At 32.3% G+C, this 17,946-nt stretch overlaps 1 protein-coding gene across 7 annotated transcripts in view; it reads right to left on the bottom strand.

Moving 5' to 3' along the window:
• Positions 1–5,570: 5,570 nt before the first annotated feature.
• LOC148617032 (uncharacterized) overlaps positions 5,571–17,946 on the bottom strand; it is a 48,073-nt gene continuing 35,697 nt past the window's right edge. For 4 of the 7 annotated variants that reach the window (XM_088584306.1, XM_088584307.1, XM_088584305.1 and 1 more), the window contains 2 exons: positions 13,475–15,308; positions 5,571–5,892 (listed from right to left, as the gene is read on the bottom strand). In XM_088584306.1, the coding sequence (XP_088440432.1) occupies positions 5,855–5,892; positions 13,475–15,299 (1,863 nt within the window). In that variant the 5' untranslated portion in view covers positions 15,300–15,308 and the 3' untranslated portion in view covers positions 5,571–5,854. Of the gene's footprint in view, positions 5,893–8,275; positions 8,305–13,474; positions 15,309–17,946 lie in introns of all 7 variants that reach the window. The other 3 variants (XM_088584309.1, XM_088584308.1, XM_088584304.1) reach the window with 1 other exon arrangement.

The raw sequence follows: 17,946 nt of genomic DNA, 5'->3' as shown, positions 1-17,946 counted from the left end.
TTCTCACTTTTATGACCATAATATTCCTACTTTGGACCATCTGAGATGTTCTAATGAGATACATGTAAAACATGCATCAGTTGTGAGGACACAGAAAAATGTATTAATGAAAACATCTTATTAACAGAAAATAATAGCAGTGGGTAGGGCTTTCTGAGTTGATTAACTTTTCACAAATTTGGTTTGAAAATGAGAAAAAGAATCAAAGATGACCAAAAGACATCTTCTTCACCATTAGAGGAGATTTCAATGTTCCTTAACTTGGAAATTTCTTGATCTTGCACTCTCAATGATGCTAACATTTGTCAATTAATTTCCAATAAACAATAAGGAGACTGGTAGACAGGATGTTTATACACTACTAAAATCATGAAGACTGTGATTTTATAAAGGTCGACAATTTTTTTATGTCTGACATTGGAAAATTGTTGTCGGTCATTTGCAAAATTTGTCGGTCAATGACCGGCATTTTTTACCGTTTCCGGATCCATGCTACTGAGTGAAGTCCAAATAAGTAAGGTACCATTAAAACAAACTGGAGCTTCCATTGAAAAAAAGGACCTTTAATGAATTTATCAATTCAGAAAATTATGAATAAAATCAGAAATCATATACAGTGAACTTTGTCTCAACCGAACCCTTTTTAGACTTTAAAATTGGTTCAGTTTAGACAGGTTTTCACTTTACAACTTATATAGATGCAAAGGATCTGAACAAACTGTCTGGTTTAGACAAGATTTTGGATTATCCAGAGCTGGGTTCAGACAGGTTTCACTGTATCTCCAAAACCAGGGGGACAACTCAACTTTAAGAAAAAAATATCCATGTTCATTTATGAGCCTCCTGAAACAGAAAAGAGCTTTACACAATTAAATTTTGATGTACTGGATAGGTAAACCCAATAGTTATTTGGCATCCTAATGGGATAAAGATGTGCCCATACTTGAAAAAAGGAATTTCTGAATAATTTTGACTTATCTAGAACCATGAGGATGTCATGCAAGGTTTTTACACATTAACTCTTACCACTAAGAGAAAAAAAATTTCAAGATGATCATTGAGTTCTCACTGTTTACATTGGCAAAATCAATCATTATTACATGACTACAATGTGATTCATGATGCTAGTAGTCAGTTCCTTTCTATATTATACTTATGATACATGTATTACTACATAACAATCTGTACCCAGTTTAATAAAGAACCACAAATTGAAATTTTCCTTAAATTCTTCCTCCATTCAAATTTCAACCTAACACACTGCTTGTTACCAGCAACTTGTGGAAAAAACCCAAAATTTGCAACCAATAGGATCAAGATTTGAGGAAAACTCAGGATTTTTAGGAAAATCTCAATTCGAGATTTTTTTTTATGAAACACAGGCCTGCTCACTAATACAACCCAGACTATCACTCCTAAGAGCAGGGCCTGTGACCCCCTTTTTTCAGCTATAATCCAATAAGCAAGACCTTTACATAATCAATACTGAACATATGACATGTAACAACTGTATAAACACAATGATTATGCAAATTGTAAACAATATATAACATATTAATTAACACATACATATTATATGTATTGAAGTATTGAGCCATATAAAAACAAAACAGCAACAAAACAGGTAAATATATAGGGAAATTTTTTTGTCGTATGAAAATTTCAAGTTTTTGTTTAAAAAATGGGTAATTTTACTGGTATTTATGCATTATGAATTTTTCCAATCCTGGAATAACTAAATGTAAAGCATAAAAATAAGTCTCAATTTTGTGGGTATATAATTTTTTATGTTTTATTTTGGCATTGCTATGAAAATAGCAAAAAATAAATCAAGGCAAAAAACAAAAACCAAAAAAAAAAAACAACACTAATATGGTATGTTGATATGGTATAGATGCCCAGCCCAGTACTGACATACAAAGGTACCAAAATATTTGCTGAACAAGGACTGAAACGACGTCAATTGAATTTTTTTGTAATCAACAATCTTGAATTTCCAACTTTTTACAAAAACAAATAAGAAAACATTCCAAAAGGTTACTAACTCAAATATAAATTTAGAAACTTTTTCTTGGAATATAGTTTTCAAAAGCTTGTCAAAGGAACATCAATGCAAACCTTAACAAGAAATTTGACACACAGAGGTAGAGACATAAAAGTCAAGAAAAGAAACAGAACAGTACCTTGAAGAACAACATTAATATCACAGCATATAAAAAGCACCAAAATAATAAGCAAGCCGTCATTATATCACTACACGTACACAATAAATTGCTTCCTATGGCACAGCTTGATACAACCCCAGTGGTTGAACCCTGAACAGTTGGGACAAGTATGACAACAGTCAAGCATAGTACAGCTCAATTTGGATTGTGAATATTTTTTTCAGTCCCTAATTCCTAAATAGTTCGTGTCACAACCCCTAAAACCAATCCAAGCCTCCCTTTGTGTGGTATGGCACCTTCAATTTCATAAAGATCTATACACGTATACCCAAGTTTTATGGACATGAAATGTCTACAAATGATGATGATGACAGCAATATACCATTTATTGGAGGCAAACTTTCTGCAATCGCATAAAAACTACAGAACCAACATACACACATATATAAAAAACAATAACAAAAGCCCTCAAACAAGACAATTACTAAACAAATAACTTGTACTTATAAGTACTTATAAGTTGTATTGATACATAAAAGGAGCTACCAGTATCTCATGGCTGTTTTGTTTCTTCTAAAAAGGGGGTAAAGTGGAAACTTTCTTTACTGACACCAGACCACTCAAGGTTATTGGCACTTCAATTAGAATTAACATTTCTAAAACCTGTGCAATCCAGTAACATGTCTATTCAAAAACTTATAATTTTTGTTTTTGGTTCAAGACAAGTTTTTCTGTATCTTTATGATCATTTTGTCACAAAAATATGGTTATATATGGCCAATGAAAACTTTTCATAGGTTACCAATTTTCAAGGCATTTGATGTGGCCTAAGTAAGCCAGAACAGTTATACCCAAGGAGCCTAATGTTTCCTTTCAAAGTCAGGTTAATATGCATGATTATTACCCTAAAACATCAGTATCTTGTTTAAAGACACTACAGTCAAACTTGTGTTAGTGACCACCTGTGTTCAGCAACACCCTGTCTTAAAAGACTATGATTAAAATATCCCTATGTGATGCAATCAATCTAAAATTAACCTGAGTATAATGACCACCTGTTGTATGTGACCATAATCGCCATACTGTGATTTTTCTCTCTCTTGAAAAGTCTATTAAAACAGGTTTGACTTAGCAATAAAAGAACTCATCAGTTCATTCTGAATTTCAAGTTTGTTCATCAACCTTGAAAACTGATAACCTAAGGCATACCCAAGCATGGATCCAGGCAGGTGCCCCCCTCCCCCTTAAATTGGGAAAAAATTTGTTTGCATAAAATCTTGATTTTTCACAAATTCTACCTCCAAAATTTGTTTTGCCTCAGTTTGTTTGGCATTTTATTCTTTTAATGTCCCCCCCCACTAACCTTAAATCCTGGATCCACCCCTGGTTCTGATTAGTAAATTTTTTTTCAGTATCTTATTCAAAAATTAATATCTTGAAATTACAAGTTTCAATTGCTGACAATTTCCATCTTTGACAAAGCAATACTAATCTCAAAATTTCCTTAAAAAAAAAAAAAATCCTCATTTATCATGGATTTGCAGACTTTAATAATTTAGTTTTGATTAATGCTACAACAGTAAATACTACACCGGATTGACTTTTTGATTAATTCTAAAAACTTCCAAAAGGTTGAAACAATGATGATGAAGCCTAAAAAATGATTTCATTTATGAAACCAATGACTTTGAACATAAAAATAGGAGATTTTGGTATGATTGCTAATGAGACAGTCATCCACCAAAAGCCAAGTAAACTTAGTTTAATGTTTACAACATGCATGTTACATGTATCTGAAAAAATACAGGGAAGTGTGCACTAATTCCTAAAAGTATACAAAACAATAAATTTTCTATATTTTACAGTAAATATAGTTACATGTATTAAGCTATTATTGAATTTAAGAACTAATGAAAAAAATAAATTTGTTTCTGTAATTTCTATGGAAGTGGAATATTAGTAAAAATGAAATATAAAAATATTATATAGTTACAAGATTCCAAATTTGTTGTGAAGCATAAAAATCAGTAACATAAATTTGTAGTGTAATACTGTAAACATATTAATTTTCGAGGTTGCTTATTTTTATTGGAATATATTCACAAGTATCAATTTTCACGGTATAAAAATTATTAGCATGATATAGGGTTAAAAATCAATTCCATGAGTATTATTTTTTGCATTTTTCCGCCCACCATAAAAATAACGAAAAATTAGTACGGTTGCAGTATATGAGACCAAAAACAAAGTGACACACATATAACTTAAAGAGTTTTACTGAACAGGAAAACAACAGATCAAATAACAAAATATTCAGATCTCAATATGAAATGCTAAATTAAATCTTGATTTCAAATACTCAAATCAACGGTTAAACTATATGCCCATGGAACTTGGCAGAGAGGGCATGAAAATTTCCAATTTAGACACGTACATGTATGAAACAACATTACATTGTGTAACTCTGCTGTGGTGGTACACAAATCATGATCTAAACACATACGAGACATCATTATATTATAATACTATAAGGCAAGTTATAATCACAGTGTAAAAGCAAGATATAATCACAGTGTAAAAGCAAGAAGCAAAAGCAAAGATAACTACTCTTTTATAATAGCCCAGCTATTAAAATGTATTTAATAATATACATGTTTTATCTATCAAATTGTAATCCACATAGTCCTTATTCTTTAGTTAGGCTGTAAATAAAAGTTCTATTTACTTCCACATTGCAAAATTCTGGAGCACGCAAAAGTGGGAAGCAAAACACATCAGACGGATTTAACCCCTTCTGTCAGATTACATCGTAAAATTTTACATAACTTCATTCAAGCTACTAAAATTGAGACAGATTTTCTTTTTGACATGTATCTAATTATGCTTATATATGTATATATGAGGTACATAAATTGCACAACAACAAAAAATAAGATTTACATATTCACAATACATGTATGAAACAAAATGAAAAAAACATGATTGCTACAAATAACCCTGGACATAATCATAGGTCTCCTACAATAGGTGAAATTTGAAGTAGTCCTACAAAGTCCCACAAAATTTGATGAATCCAAATCGTGGGGAAGTATGCAAGTAAATTTCATGACAATGTTTCCTACCATAAATGGAAGCAAAGTCCTTTCAAAGATGATTGACCTACAAAGGATTGAGGAGGGACCGATGTGTAGCATAACCATGTTGTAATTAATGTTTTGCAGCATAGGACAATAAATTATTTTCTGTCATAAAAAATATGACTACTGGTGTTATTATGGCAAGTAAAATTAAGACTTGTTTAGATACAGTTATATATAAAGACATTGCATTCATTTTGCATTTTTCTTTAAGTAAGGGAGAAACCATTTTTTTCAAGGGTGGAAGGACTCGAATAAAAAAATTCCCTTTCTTTTTCATAATTATTTGGACATTCTATTATCACCCTATGTCTTATAATTTCAAGAACCATAAATGCTCAAATTTTTCTGACAAGACTTTGGGTTACACCATTTTAGATAAAATTTGATCCTATCCCCCCTCTTCATTCTTCATAATGGTTTCTCACTCGGTAATAGATTATTTGAGGTACAGTTGAACAACTATAACATGATTCACAACAACTGATCAGAACAACATTGGAACACTCTGGTTTTCCATTAAGGCGGCTAAAGTTTCTCGTCAGTACAGTCCTAGGCATCTCCATATACTGCTGAATTACACTTGACACCTACAATTAAGAAATAAAATAATATTGGGTAAATGTACTGCACTAAATAAATATACCCTTAAAAGTAAAATATCTATAAAACATTACCATTATATACCATCTGCTAACACACTGCAAATTTTTATCTAGAATGACAGCAAACACTATTACGACTATGAAACGGCAGTGATTCCATAGTAGTTCTTGCTTTCCAGGACATTTGATATTCTGGACATTGCATGATATATGCAACATAAAATTTGCCAAGTTATTACCAGTCCAAAAAGAATTTTACTGGATATTGCCTTGTGTCTGTGGGACCTTTGGAATCACCGCAAGGGCCAAAATAAACAGATATATGCAATCATCACACCCTATTTTCAGCATTTACGATACCAAGACTGAAACAATACAAGGGCAATGATAAAAACAATGACAAAATTAAATAACATAAGAATAGTAGTCATGAATATTTTTAGAACGATGGTTTATTTTTCTGTTGGGTGTCTAGTTTAATATATCTGACTTATTTTGTTGCTGAAATCTCAGAGCCAATGCAAACTTGCCATTCAGCCTGTGTTCTACTCCATGTTGATGGTTTAATCAGTGATCATGACCTTAATTTTTTTTCATTTGAGTTCTTTGTTACAGGTATATTAAATCTTTGTCTTCCTCGAATGTACCAGAATGCTAAAATACAATGTTTCAAAAACCAAGTACCAATAGAAAAAGGGAAACCCATAAATTCCATATAATTGGATCAAAATGACCACCATAACTAAAATTTAATTCATATAAAAAGGGAGACAACTCATGCACAAGCAACCATAAAGCTCCAAACAAAGAAAGTTTAAAGTATAAACTCCCTTTAGGTGCCTTGGCATTCCATGTAATCTAGCTGTAATCCCTATCAATCAATTCTGGATGACATTTACTAATTAACGATCTTAATTACCCTACAAAAAATAAACATCACTGCATACACAAGACATTTCTTGGGGTTATTTCTAATTAAATGTATGGTGATTTTGGCAGTAGATTTCCCCTTTGGACCAAGGTCCTGCTGATTTCTACTCATTAATTATCATTAAATGATAGTGAGATTAACACCATTTCATCATCAACAGTTGAAAGCTCAAAATAAGACTTATTGATTTCTGTGAAAAACTGTGAAAGTGATTAGATAGCTTGATAATTAAACTTTACATCACGGCATGTGATTAAGACATCAGAGAAAACTCATTATGACACATTTAGAAATATGCAATTAACATTACCTAAATTGAATGATTTTGAAAAAAAAGAAGAAAAAAAAACATAAAGAGACAAAATGAGAATTGTTTGCCTTCTAAGCTTTCCAATGTGATTCAATCTTTAACAACTTTAATTTTGTTCACAATACAAAAACCTGTTGCAAGCTTCCTTCAGAGAACTGAAAATTCAGGCACAATCAAAAGTACATCTATTTACTGCAATGAATTTAAGGTAACTGAGGTATTAAGTCAAATATGACAAAAACATTGGGGTAATAGGGAGCAAAAGCTTTGAGACAGACAGACAGACAAAAAAACAACACCTAATACAATTATCAGGCAAATAACATGGAAAGTACAAGAAATGTTGAATGTGTCAAAAATGTAGAAACATGTAATATATGAGCATGCATGAGGATCACTTGATATCCCTATTTAGGTGAGCACGGCTACACAACTGCTGAATATGTCAACACGGGAAACATGCATGCATCACGATACGTCAGACAGATCATGGTGCTATCCTGACATTTATAGTGCCTTCAATTCTCAAACATACACTTTACAAGAACAAGCACATACATGTTAGTGTTGAATGCCATGAGCCAGAGAACATTTTTACTGGTTCAAAATGTTCAAAGAAGTTGACAATCTTTCAGAAAAAAAAGTTCAAATATCTCAATCCACTAATGTCTGTGGAAGGGTCCTTCTCCAAAGTGAAAGATGGTATAAAATATTAAGCAGAAGTTTGCCACTAATGTGAATGACATGAATAGTGTGGTGTGTAATTATTTTTGTCCTATGGATAAAAACTTTTTTGTCACCAAAAAATGCCACCACTAGATTGTCTTTTTTCTAGGTAGACAAAAATGCTTTATTGTCATGTTTAAGTAGGCCAGTAATATCATTTACATGTATTTAGTCTTTACTTATATCATATGCATTGCTGTTCTTCTAATACCACATAAAATATGAAATAAATTATCACCATGCTTGCTTTAACTGGACAATGCCAATTTGTTTTTAAATTTGAAGCAGACACTCATGACAAATACAGTTAAAATACTCCCACTGACTTCATCAAAGCCAAAAGAGTTTCACAACACCTAAAGCATTCCATGCAATAACAAAAAATAAAACTATAAATTTACCTTTCATATAAGTTTGAAGGGCTGTAAATCTGTAGAAAAAAGTTTTTTAGCTTAAGAATAGATCATAGAAAAAAGGATGATGCTCTGCAGGTTGTTAATAGAATGAAGTTAAATTAAAATTGGACCTACTCTTTGTTCAATTTAGTAACTACATGTAGGGTCAAACAACATTTCATTCTACTGTCTGTTCAGATGACCTTTCCAGAATTCTGTATTTTTTAAAAAATTAAATAACACTTTAACAATCATATTCATACACTCCAACATTAGAGGGAGACTCCCATGTAGAAATTTAGGATTTGTAGGAAGTATTATTATATTTTCTGGGAAAAATACTAAATAATTGAATTTTTACTCCCAAAATTTGCTTTTACATAAAAATCTCCCACAAGAAACAGTCACAATAGGGGAGAATGGTCCAAAGGTTAACAGGTATGCATGATACAAAACATTAAGTCTGATTGGCTGATAAGAAAGGTCATCTGAACAGAAAGTAGAACAGAATATTGTAGGACCCTACATGCAATGACTGACTGGAATAATTAGTCAGACATATTTTAACTAGACTGAATACAATGAGTTGGATGTACCCTGTAAGATGACAGTCATAAGCCAGAGAAGCCTAATCATAAGATATAATACTCTTAAAATGATGAAAAAAGAAGAAGAATATACTGGTATTCAAAGTCTAGAATTGTTTTTTTTTCTCTTTTTTTTCTATGTTAGTGAAATGTGAAACATCAGAAACTTTAATCCTGACTCCGGTATTGGTTGTATCAGGTGCTATCCTGGTTACTGGCACCTCTTTGCCTACTACTCTAGCTGATAGCCATCTGCATGAGGTGACCAGTCTAGTCATGCAGGTTTTCATACTTCCACATAGGGATTTTTATTCATTTTCTGTCAATCAGAAGCTTAACTCATAAGCAAAGGGCAAAACCTGTATCTATTGCCATTTTCAGGACTTTGTCCTCTATAAGAAATGATAATTAGTAAGAATTGGTTTGTGAAACAATACACCATGCCATCAATGCAAGACAATTTGGTATATACATGTAATACTAACAGAAAAAGGAGCTATTATCATTTATTGAGTTCCATCCATCCCAAAACTATTACATATACAAAGGAAAAAAACAGCACTTATCAAATTTATGTACATGTATATAGATCTGGTGAGATTAAGTGCAACTTTAAAATTGTATCAAGTTTCATTAAAAATAATTTTTGAGAAAAATAACTTTAAATTTTAAACCACTTGAAAACAGTCCTTTATCTTGTTTTGTAATTTAACCTGGCAATTCAATGACAGTATGAATTATGAAATATTGGCAAAATTTTCCCAACAGAGGAGTAAAGATGTTATAAATCAAAATGACTAAATTCATCCACCCTCCTAAAATGGAATATGTAATTACCTCCCTTTGACCATAATTTCACGAATTAACAGGGGGTGCACTCAGTTCATTGTGATAGGAAAATAATATTATGTTATTATACTTTATATCTAACTTCAGTAATAAAAGTCTGCTCCAATAAACAAAATTGCACTTAAGCATTATGTAATCAAACATAAAGTAAATATAACACAAATTCGTTAAGATTTAATTAAGATATAATGACACAAATGAAATTTAGCTTGGGTAATGTGAATTCTTCTTAATGAAATTGTAATTCATCATCAAAATTATCTAGAAATATCAAAATTGCATGGCACCAAGTCAGAAAAAACTGTGCCCCTGGACAGCCAATGCATTTTATTGAACTGATGAGAAAAGGAGATCAAGCTTATAATCTGCCTGCGCCAAAAGTTATTACTCCGGCAAGACCTGTTGTGCAAATTCTGATTAATCTTAATTCTGATCTAATTTCTTTGGAGCTCTATTCAAAATAACAAAGTTCGGAATCAAGCTGAAATCTCAACGACTAATTGCAAATTACTTATCAGTGTCAGTTTTGTATTTTCACAATGATGAAATCCAGAGCATGGTTCTTAAAGGCCAAATTGAGAATGATTTGGCAGTCGGAAATATGTCATTGGTTCTGTGTAATTTTCCCCGACATTGCATTAATAGCCATTTATCTGTAGCAATGCGACAGGCCTCCCTAAGTGGATATTTAGAGAAAAAGTTAATGTTTGCTTCTAATGTAAAAATAATTCAATGTCCTGTTTCTTGCAGTGCATGACGCTTTTGACAAATTTCAGAAAAACGCTATTCTCATCAAAGACAATTAATGTTTACTTAGAGAGAAACTTTGTCAAGATTGCAGACTTTTGATTTAAATCGGTTATCTATTATATGATGCGTTGGTTCAATATCAAAACCAAATTAATGCTACCATTTTCAGACAGTCCATTAAAGCATATAGGAGATCTTCTACTCGTTAATTTATTTTACAATCTATTCCCTTGTCAAATTTAGAATTGCTTTCAAAAAGTGTTGACAATGGGAATGTCAAGTAAATACAATCTTTTACGCCAAAAAATTGCATTGCTTGACCTGCGATCAAATTTTTAATAATCTATCTCACGAATGATTGTATAAGTAAGTTTGTACAACGAACATTAAATTTTTCATACAAAAAATACACTAATCATACAAACAATAGAAGTACCATAGCCATGTCATTAATTATTTCTCTCCTCGGAGACAAATTAATTTGAAAATCTCAATCACATATGCACTAAAGAAACTGACATGTTTAACTTTGTTTTGAATTCATCTTAATACGGTAGGGTTATGGTTTAAGCAAGGGTCCACATTAAAATGCAGGTTTGTTGCCTAGATACCTTAAAAAATTGAAAAGGGTAGAAGTAAAGTATAGTCAAACCATGCTTAAGAGAGAGCAAAATCCTGGTCACATAAGATAGGCGGTGTTTGGATACATAATGTACACTACAAAGGAATATTTTGATCCAAGTCTTTTAAGGCAGGTCATTGCTTATTAGAGATGGTCGTTATGATAGGTATCAGTTTTAAGTTACACTTCCGTGCAATATTTTCTATGCAATCTTGGCTGAAGGTCTGAAGCGTCCTATTTTTCCGGTCTATTCAATTATCTATTTATTTTTTAGAAAGGTTGGATCCTTCAAAACTCAAAGATTTATAAAATATGAAGGTACCATGCATGGACTGGCGAAGTGGTACCAAAATCAAGTGATATTTTGTCCTAATGCAAAGTCAATATTTCTTGTCACACCTTTTCTATTTATAATTTCTCCCCATCCTGCCCATAATCAAACAGTTGCCCCCATAGAGGAAGGAGAAGAACAAAATAGAAATGTTAAAAACTGAAAGTTCAGAAGAACAAGTGTTACAGATTATGTGCAATATTCTCAACACAAGCTTGACTAAAACATCCTATATTTTTCTTGGACACTAATTATCTCTATTTCTTTTAGGTGGGAGAGAGGAGAATCTTTTTCAGAAATCTGAGGACACTATGGTTGGACTGGCAAAGTGGTATGAAATTGAAGTGATATTTTGTGCCGATGCCGAGTCAATATTTCTGGCCATGCCTTTTCTATATTTAATTTGTTCCCAGCCTGTCCTTAACCAAACTGTTGCTCCAATAGATGGAGGAGAAGCACAAAATGGAAATAGAAAATAAACATGACCACCAAACTCCTTAAGGAGGTAGACCTAGGGTAAGAGACAAAAGTCTTACAAATCATTGGAACATTTGTATTCAGCATTTTACATCAATCTCATGTAAGCATAAAAGTAACTTGGACTGATTTCATTCTGTTTCAAATCAAAACTTGAAAGACTTTCATGAAATTGAATGAAATACAAACATCACTGATTTCATGAGTTATGTCCCTTACCCTAGATCTACCTCCTTAAGTTATACTTTATTGACCTCTTCCTCATTTAGATCAGGGGAATGAAGATAATATGACCTGATATAGTAATTCATCTTTGTCTCTCATGCTTGTCAGATTCTTAAATCTCCTCTTCATCAAAATAGATAGTGTGTAATTAAAACAGATGATAGACAAGCCATCTTAAAGATGTATTTACTAAATATAAGAAATATTAAGCAGAGCCATTAACGGCAATTTCTCTGATTTCTATTAATATTACCATGATTGGGTTCGCAATCCATTACTAAATGATAAATGCAACGTACAAAATTAAATACTTTCATTAACGGAATGAGTTTTAGGGCCGTAATATTCATTTACAAATTCATAGGAGAAAATGCCAAAAATACATCACGTTTGAATAATTTTGATCGAGTTACTGATGAACTAATATAAAAAGTTTGATATGTAAATGACAAATTCTTCTCCCGATTAAACAATAAATTTCAAGACGCTTATTAGCGAGAGTACGATTTGTATTGTAGCAAATGCAAATAAATTTATAGAAACACTTATTTTGATGAATTTCAGAAATTACTGAGTAGTAGATGATGATCAAATTATATTCCTTTTTATTTCTAAAAGTCAACTGAGAATTTCAATGTTCAAAGCAAAGCAATTTATGTTCCAAAACTGATAAAAAAAACAGACAGACTTCTCAAAGGGCAACTGAAATTTAGTTATATTCTTAAGCTAGACGAACTAAATGGGACACTTGGAAAGTATTGAAAATTAATATTTCTGATTTTTCTGTAAATATAATATAATTGGTTATTAATCTTACATCAAAATGTTATGGAATGATCAAGAAGAATGATATATAATTAGCTACATAAAAAGTTGAAAAAGTACTCTTGTAAGTGAATAATGTAATTTGAGGCTTTGTCTATGAGGAACAGAGCTATTTGTACTCAAAATGACGATACATTCCAAATTTGATATGGGTAATCTCCCTATCGCCAGGAATATATGAGCTTTTGTAGAATGCTTGTGTTAAAAGTTCAAACAATCACTTCTTCACAACATTTTGAACCATTCATTTTGTAGACCCCTATGTTTATTGGATGTTGCTGAACTGCCATCCTAGAATTTTACCTGCTTAAGTTAGGCCAATTAAAAGCATAGTATGCTCATACACTGTTTACAAAAGTATTACAAAATTAATGACTCAACACAGCTCTGGTGCCTTGTTTTTTTCATTTCAGAACTGCATGAAAGCTATAAATGGTCATAATATTAAAAGTATTCATTCATACAGAGTCTATGGTTATGTCAAAAATTCGGAATCTGAACACCCCTCCCTTTATGTCTTTCCATATATAACTTCATACCTAATTCTTTTGCCACATCATCTATGATATCAAGTGCCTCTGTTATCCTGGACTTATCACTGACCACAACCTCTATCATACCGACCTCAAAGCCAAAGTCCGCCAAATCAAGATCCACTGTGCAGTTTGGAAGGTGGTATGTCTGACGAGTCGTTGTAAAAGTTGCAAAGATTTCAATACCTAATTCTTTTGTCACGTCTTCTACAGAAACATTCTCAACAGAACTTTTTACACCATACAATTTAGATAAATGTTTGACGATTTCATATTCAGATGTAATGTCATCTCCTTGACCTGTATGTCTAATTGGAATTTTGAATTCCCATTTATTATTTCGCTTTCTAAGCCAACTGTTTGAAAGAGTCAATTTATACTTAATGTCGTCAAAATATTCATCAGTGAATTGTTTCTCCTTAACCATCTTAGCTCCAATATCTTTCAGCTTCTGCCGACAGTCTTGGGAAATTCTAAATTTTCTTTCTACTTCAATTTGGTTTGGATTAGGAACAGCACCAAGACTACTAGATACATTTTCATTGAGTGACCTAATTTGCTGTGAACTATCCATATTTGCTGTGGAAGACTGATCCTTATTCAATTTTTCCATTGCTATTTCTGACTTCATTTTTTCATCAGTCAACTGTTCTTGCGAGTTTGATGAAACCCTTTCGCCTACAACCATCTTCATATTCTGTTGGCCTAAGACTTGACTTGAACTTTGTAGATCTGGTTTAGTTAAAGTAGAGTCATTCTGACCTTGAGCAATACATGTTTTATCTTCTTGAGCAAAGTTTTGAGATTCAGTATTTCTGCTTTCAGCTGATACTTGAGTCTTGTATTCAGGTTTCTCAACAGATTTTTCCCTTTGAGACCTCACCGAATCCTCTTCTCCAATACTGTTTAAGGCAGATTCTAATTTGGATAGCTTATTCTTTGCAATACTACCTTCCAACAAAGTTGTATCTTCTTCTTGTGCAAGACGTACACCTCCACTTATGGAAATGTTTGCAGACAAAACTTGTACACTTTCAGGTTTTTGCATGTTGTCGATGGTAGCAATACTCTCAGTTTTTTCATCTTTCCCAGTATCAGTTGAAAACTCTGACCCAAGATGGATAATGACATTTTCATCATCATCCTCTTCCATAAGATAGTTTTCTACCTCTCCTGACTCTTGCCTGATTGATGCCCATCCTGCTTTGGCAGCCTCTCTTCTTGATTCTTGAGTTGCCATGGCAACAGCTTCCATGTGACTGTCTGCTTGATCTGTCTGCTGTAGTGGATACTCTTCATGAACTTTAGGTTCTATTGGTTTACCAACTGCTTCCACACCCATCTGATAAAGCATAGAGACTTCTTTTTCTTTTATCTTCACTGGACTTAAATTAGATGATATTAATTCATGAGAGTCCTTTGACTTTTTAGACTCAGAAATAAAAAAAGATGTTGCACTAGTTATCTCATAACAGCCAGTTTTCTTAGATTTCTTACAGTCTGTGACATTATTCTTTATGGAATTTAAATTATCCTCACAATTTTCTACTGACTTGTTGTTTACCCCTGTCTTTGAGCAGATCAGATGACCATTAGTAGTAATTTTGGTTTCACATCGGTCTATCCAGCATTCATCCTTCATTTCATTATCATCGTTTTCCTTGGTGTTTCCCAGCTCACCATCAACTGAAGACCCTTCATCAGGGACTGTTTTCAAAGAAAAACTCTTCTCAGAGTTAGGTGTCACAACTTCAGCTTTTGGACTTTCAATTTTGGTTTCAAGTCGGTCTATGTAGCCTGGTCCATTTAGATCCAGGGACAGGTCTGCCATGGCAGAAAGCTGTTTAAGAAAGAAAACAAATATTTTGTAATTTCTAATTGTAAATGTTGACAAACAAAAAGTAGTTCCGTAAAAGGTGGGTGTGGCCTAAATAGAAAGTTAGTTTATACAATTGAAACAATGTTGATTTTTGTCAACAAACCAATCAAATGGCAGGATTCTCATCAAATTAAAATATAAGAATAAAGAATAGTGATTGCTTCTTATTTGCTTGGTTATCAATGCATGCATAGTTACAATTAAAAATAACTCTACCATGCCAGTTGAATAAACATACACACGTGTGTATACATGTACCAGGCCAATTACTGTGAAAAGATAACAATTGTTGTGAAAAGGGAAAAATACAAGTGCAGGGATTCTTGAATTCATCGTTATGAGGTTTTAAGTATACACATCAATGGAAATCTCCTTTTCCTTGGGAACCAAATTTTGTGGTTTGGCCTATCCATGAAAACCACGAAAATTATTCATGAATGTCAAAATATAAATGGAAAATAACAATAGAGTATGAAATTCTCATAATGATAAAACATGCAAATTTAGCCTATGATCTTAGAAGCACCAAGCCCGATTTCTGAGTCTGACAGGAAGTTAACCTGTAATACAGAGTAAAGATCTTTACTAGTTTAGTAGCTTTAACAAAAACCAAATGTTTATATGTTTACAGCTCACATCTTACAGTTTTGTTAAATTATGAAGAAAAATAAATCCTGCTTAATTAAAAACTGTAAAAGGCATAATTGCTTTTAAAATACATCTATATATATTCAACTTGGTCCTCTCACAAGCTACACCTGCATCATATAAAAAATAAATACACCTAAAAAATATGAATGTAACATGTTAACTTAGCTGTATACATGTATAACTGGCACATTATTAACACACATTAGTACTTCACAGTACTTCATAGGAGTAACACACCCATAGCCTTGTTGAATCTTGTACATTTTGGGACCAATGTGGACATAGGAATCATATTGGACACAATTTTCATATTAGATAGACTCTGCACTACAACACACAATTTGCTGCCATTTCTAAAACACCAAACCCCAAACAGCAATCAGTATTCTTTTTTGTTGTCAACACAATAACAGAATATGACTAATTCCTGACAATATACTCAACTTCATACCATAATCTAACACCACTTAGTTTCATAACAATCCTGCAAGTCATTAAGGATGAGTTGTGGACAATGCATCAGACAAAGTTTTGCTGAAAAATGCCTAAGTTCCAACAGCTGTCATTTCTACAATTGTTTTCCAAACATATATTCCTGACAATATACTAACCTACATATAGTAATTCAATACCCTATTAAGTTTCTTAAAATCCTACAATCCTACATGTTGTTGAAGAGGAGTTTTGGACAACACATGAGATGTAGTTATACTGAAAAAGTTCATCAGCCATCATTTCTACAATTTTTGTTCAAGCATAAATTCCTAACAGTATGCACATCTCCATGTGGTTATATTACATCCCACAAAGTTTCATAACAACATTGCAAGCTGCTTATAAAATAGTTTGGACAGACCAACAGACAGACAGGGTAAAACCTATATACTCCCAACTTTCTTTGAGGGGATACAAAAATAAATTTTCATGAAATTTGGAACGAGAGACTTAACAAACAAAAAAAGCTAACAAAATATTATAGCTTGACATTAAAAGCCATGTTTCAACCAAAAGCAGGCATCCCCTAGCAAGGTAAAAATTAGACTCAAACCTTAGAAGTTGATAGTCTTAGACAAAACATAAAGTAAGTTTAGTAAAACAATGAAGGATGCTGATTCTAATTTATTTAGAATGGTGTCATAGAATCATGAACTTAGACCTCTGACCATGGAAACCGTGCAGTTCCAGGCTTTATGCCTTGAGCTGACATTTTTCATCCTGGTGGGGTTGTTGACTTGTTGATATACTGACCAAATCCATATATTTGGTTGAAATTCATCAGAGATTGTTAATTCCAATTTCAAAAGAATTTCATGATCATATTGAAACACAGCAGACTAGCAATATTTTCTCACAACTTCGTTGGTACAATAAATGCTGAGTTAAATTATATTAGTATTAATCTCATGTTTTTAGTCTACAAATTTCATGGTAATATTGGGCCAAAATTAAAAAATTCCTTTAGCTAAAAAAATAAAGTACTGTGATAGTACTATTGTTCTTGGGGTACCAATTTTCGTGGTTTTCGTGGGTAGGCCAAACCACAAAATTTGGTTCCTAGCGAAAAGGAGATTTCCACTGAAGTATATACTGAAAAACTCAAAACCACAAATTCAAGAATCCACAAATTTGTGCTTCTTCCCTCATCCACGAAAATTGGTATCCACGAATTAAAGTACTTTCATAGTAGAATAATTCTTTATAAAACCTTAAAAAGATATGCAAAACCAAGTTGAAGCTTTTATTGAATACATGATGAAATTTTTTTTTTGAACTTTGCAAAGGTGATGTTCAGTACAATGAAAACAATTGTTCAGAATAAATTTTGAGTAATTATTTGCATCAGCAATTAAACCTAAGCCTTTAAGCTGTAGTCAACATCACCATTTTCTTGTTTACAGGAAAAAGCATTCTCACAGGAATATTAATTAATTTGTTTTGAAATGAAAAA

The sequence above is a fragment of the Perna viridis genome, chromosome 5, assembly GCF_037379345.1.
Source record: "Perna viridis isolate PV_CMFRI_1.1 ecotype Kerala chromosome 5, ASM3737934v1, whole genome shotgun sequence".
Taxonomy (NCBI): domain Eukaryota; kingdom Metazoa; phylum Mollusca; class Bivalvia; order Mytilida; family Mytilidae; genus Perna; species Perna viridis.
The sequence above is the reverse complement of the archived record's forward strand: the minus strand, read 5'-3'. Positions and strand labels throughout refer to the sequence as shown.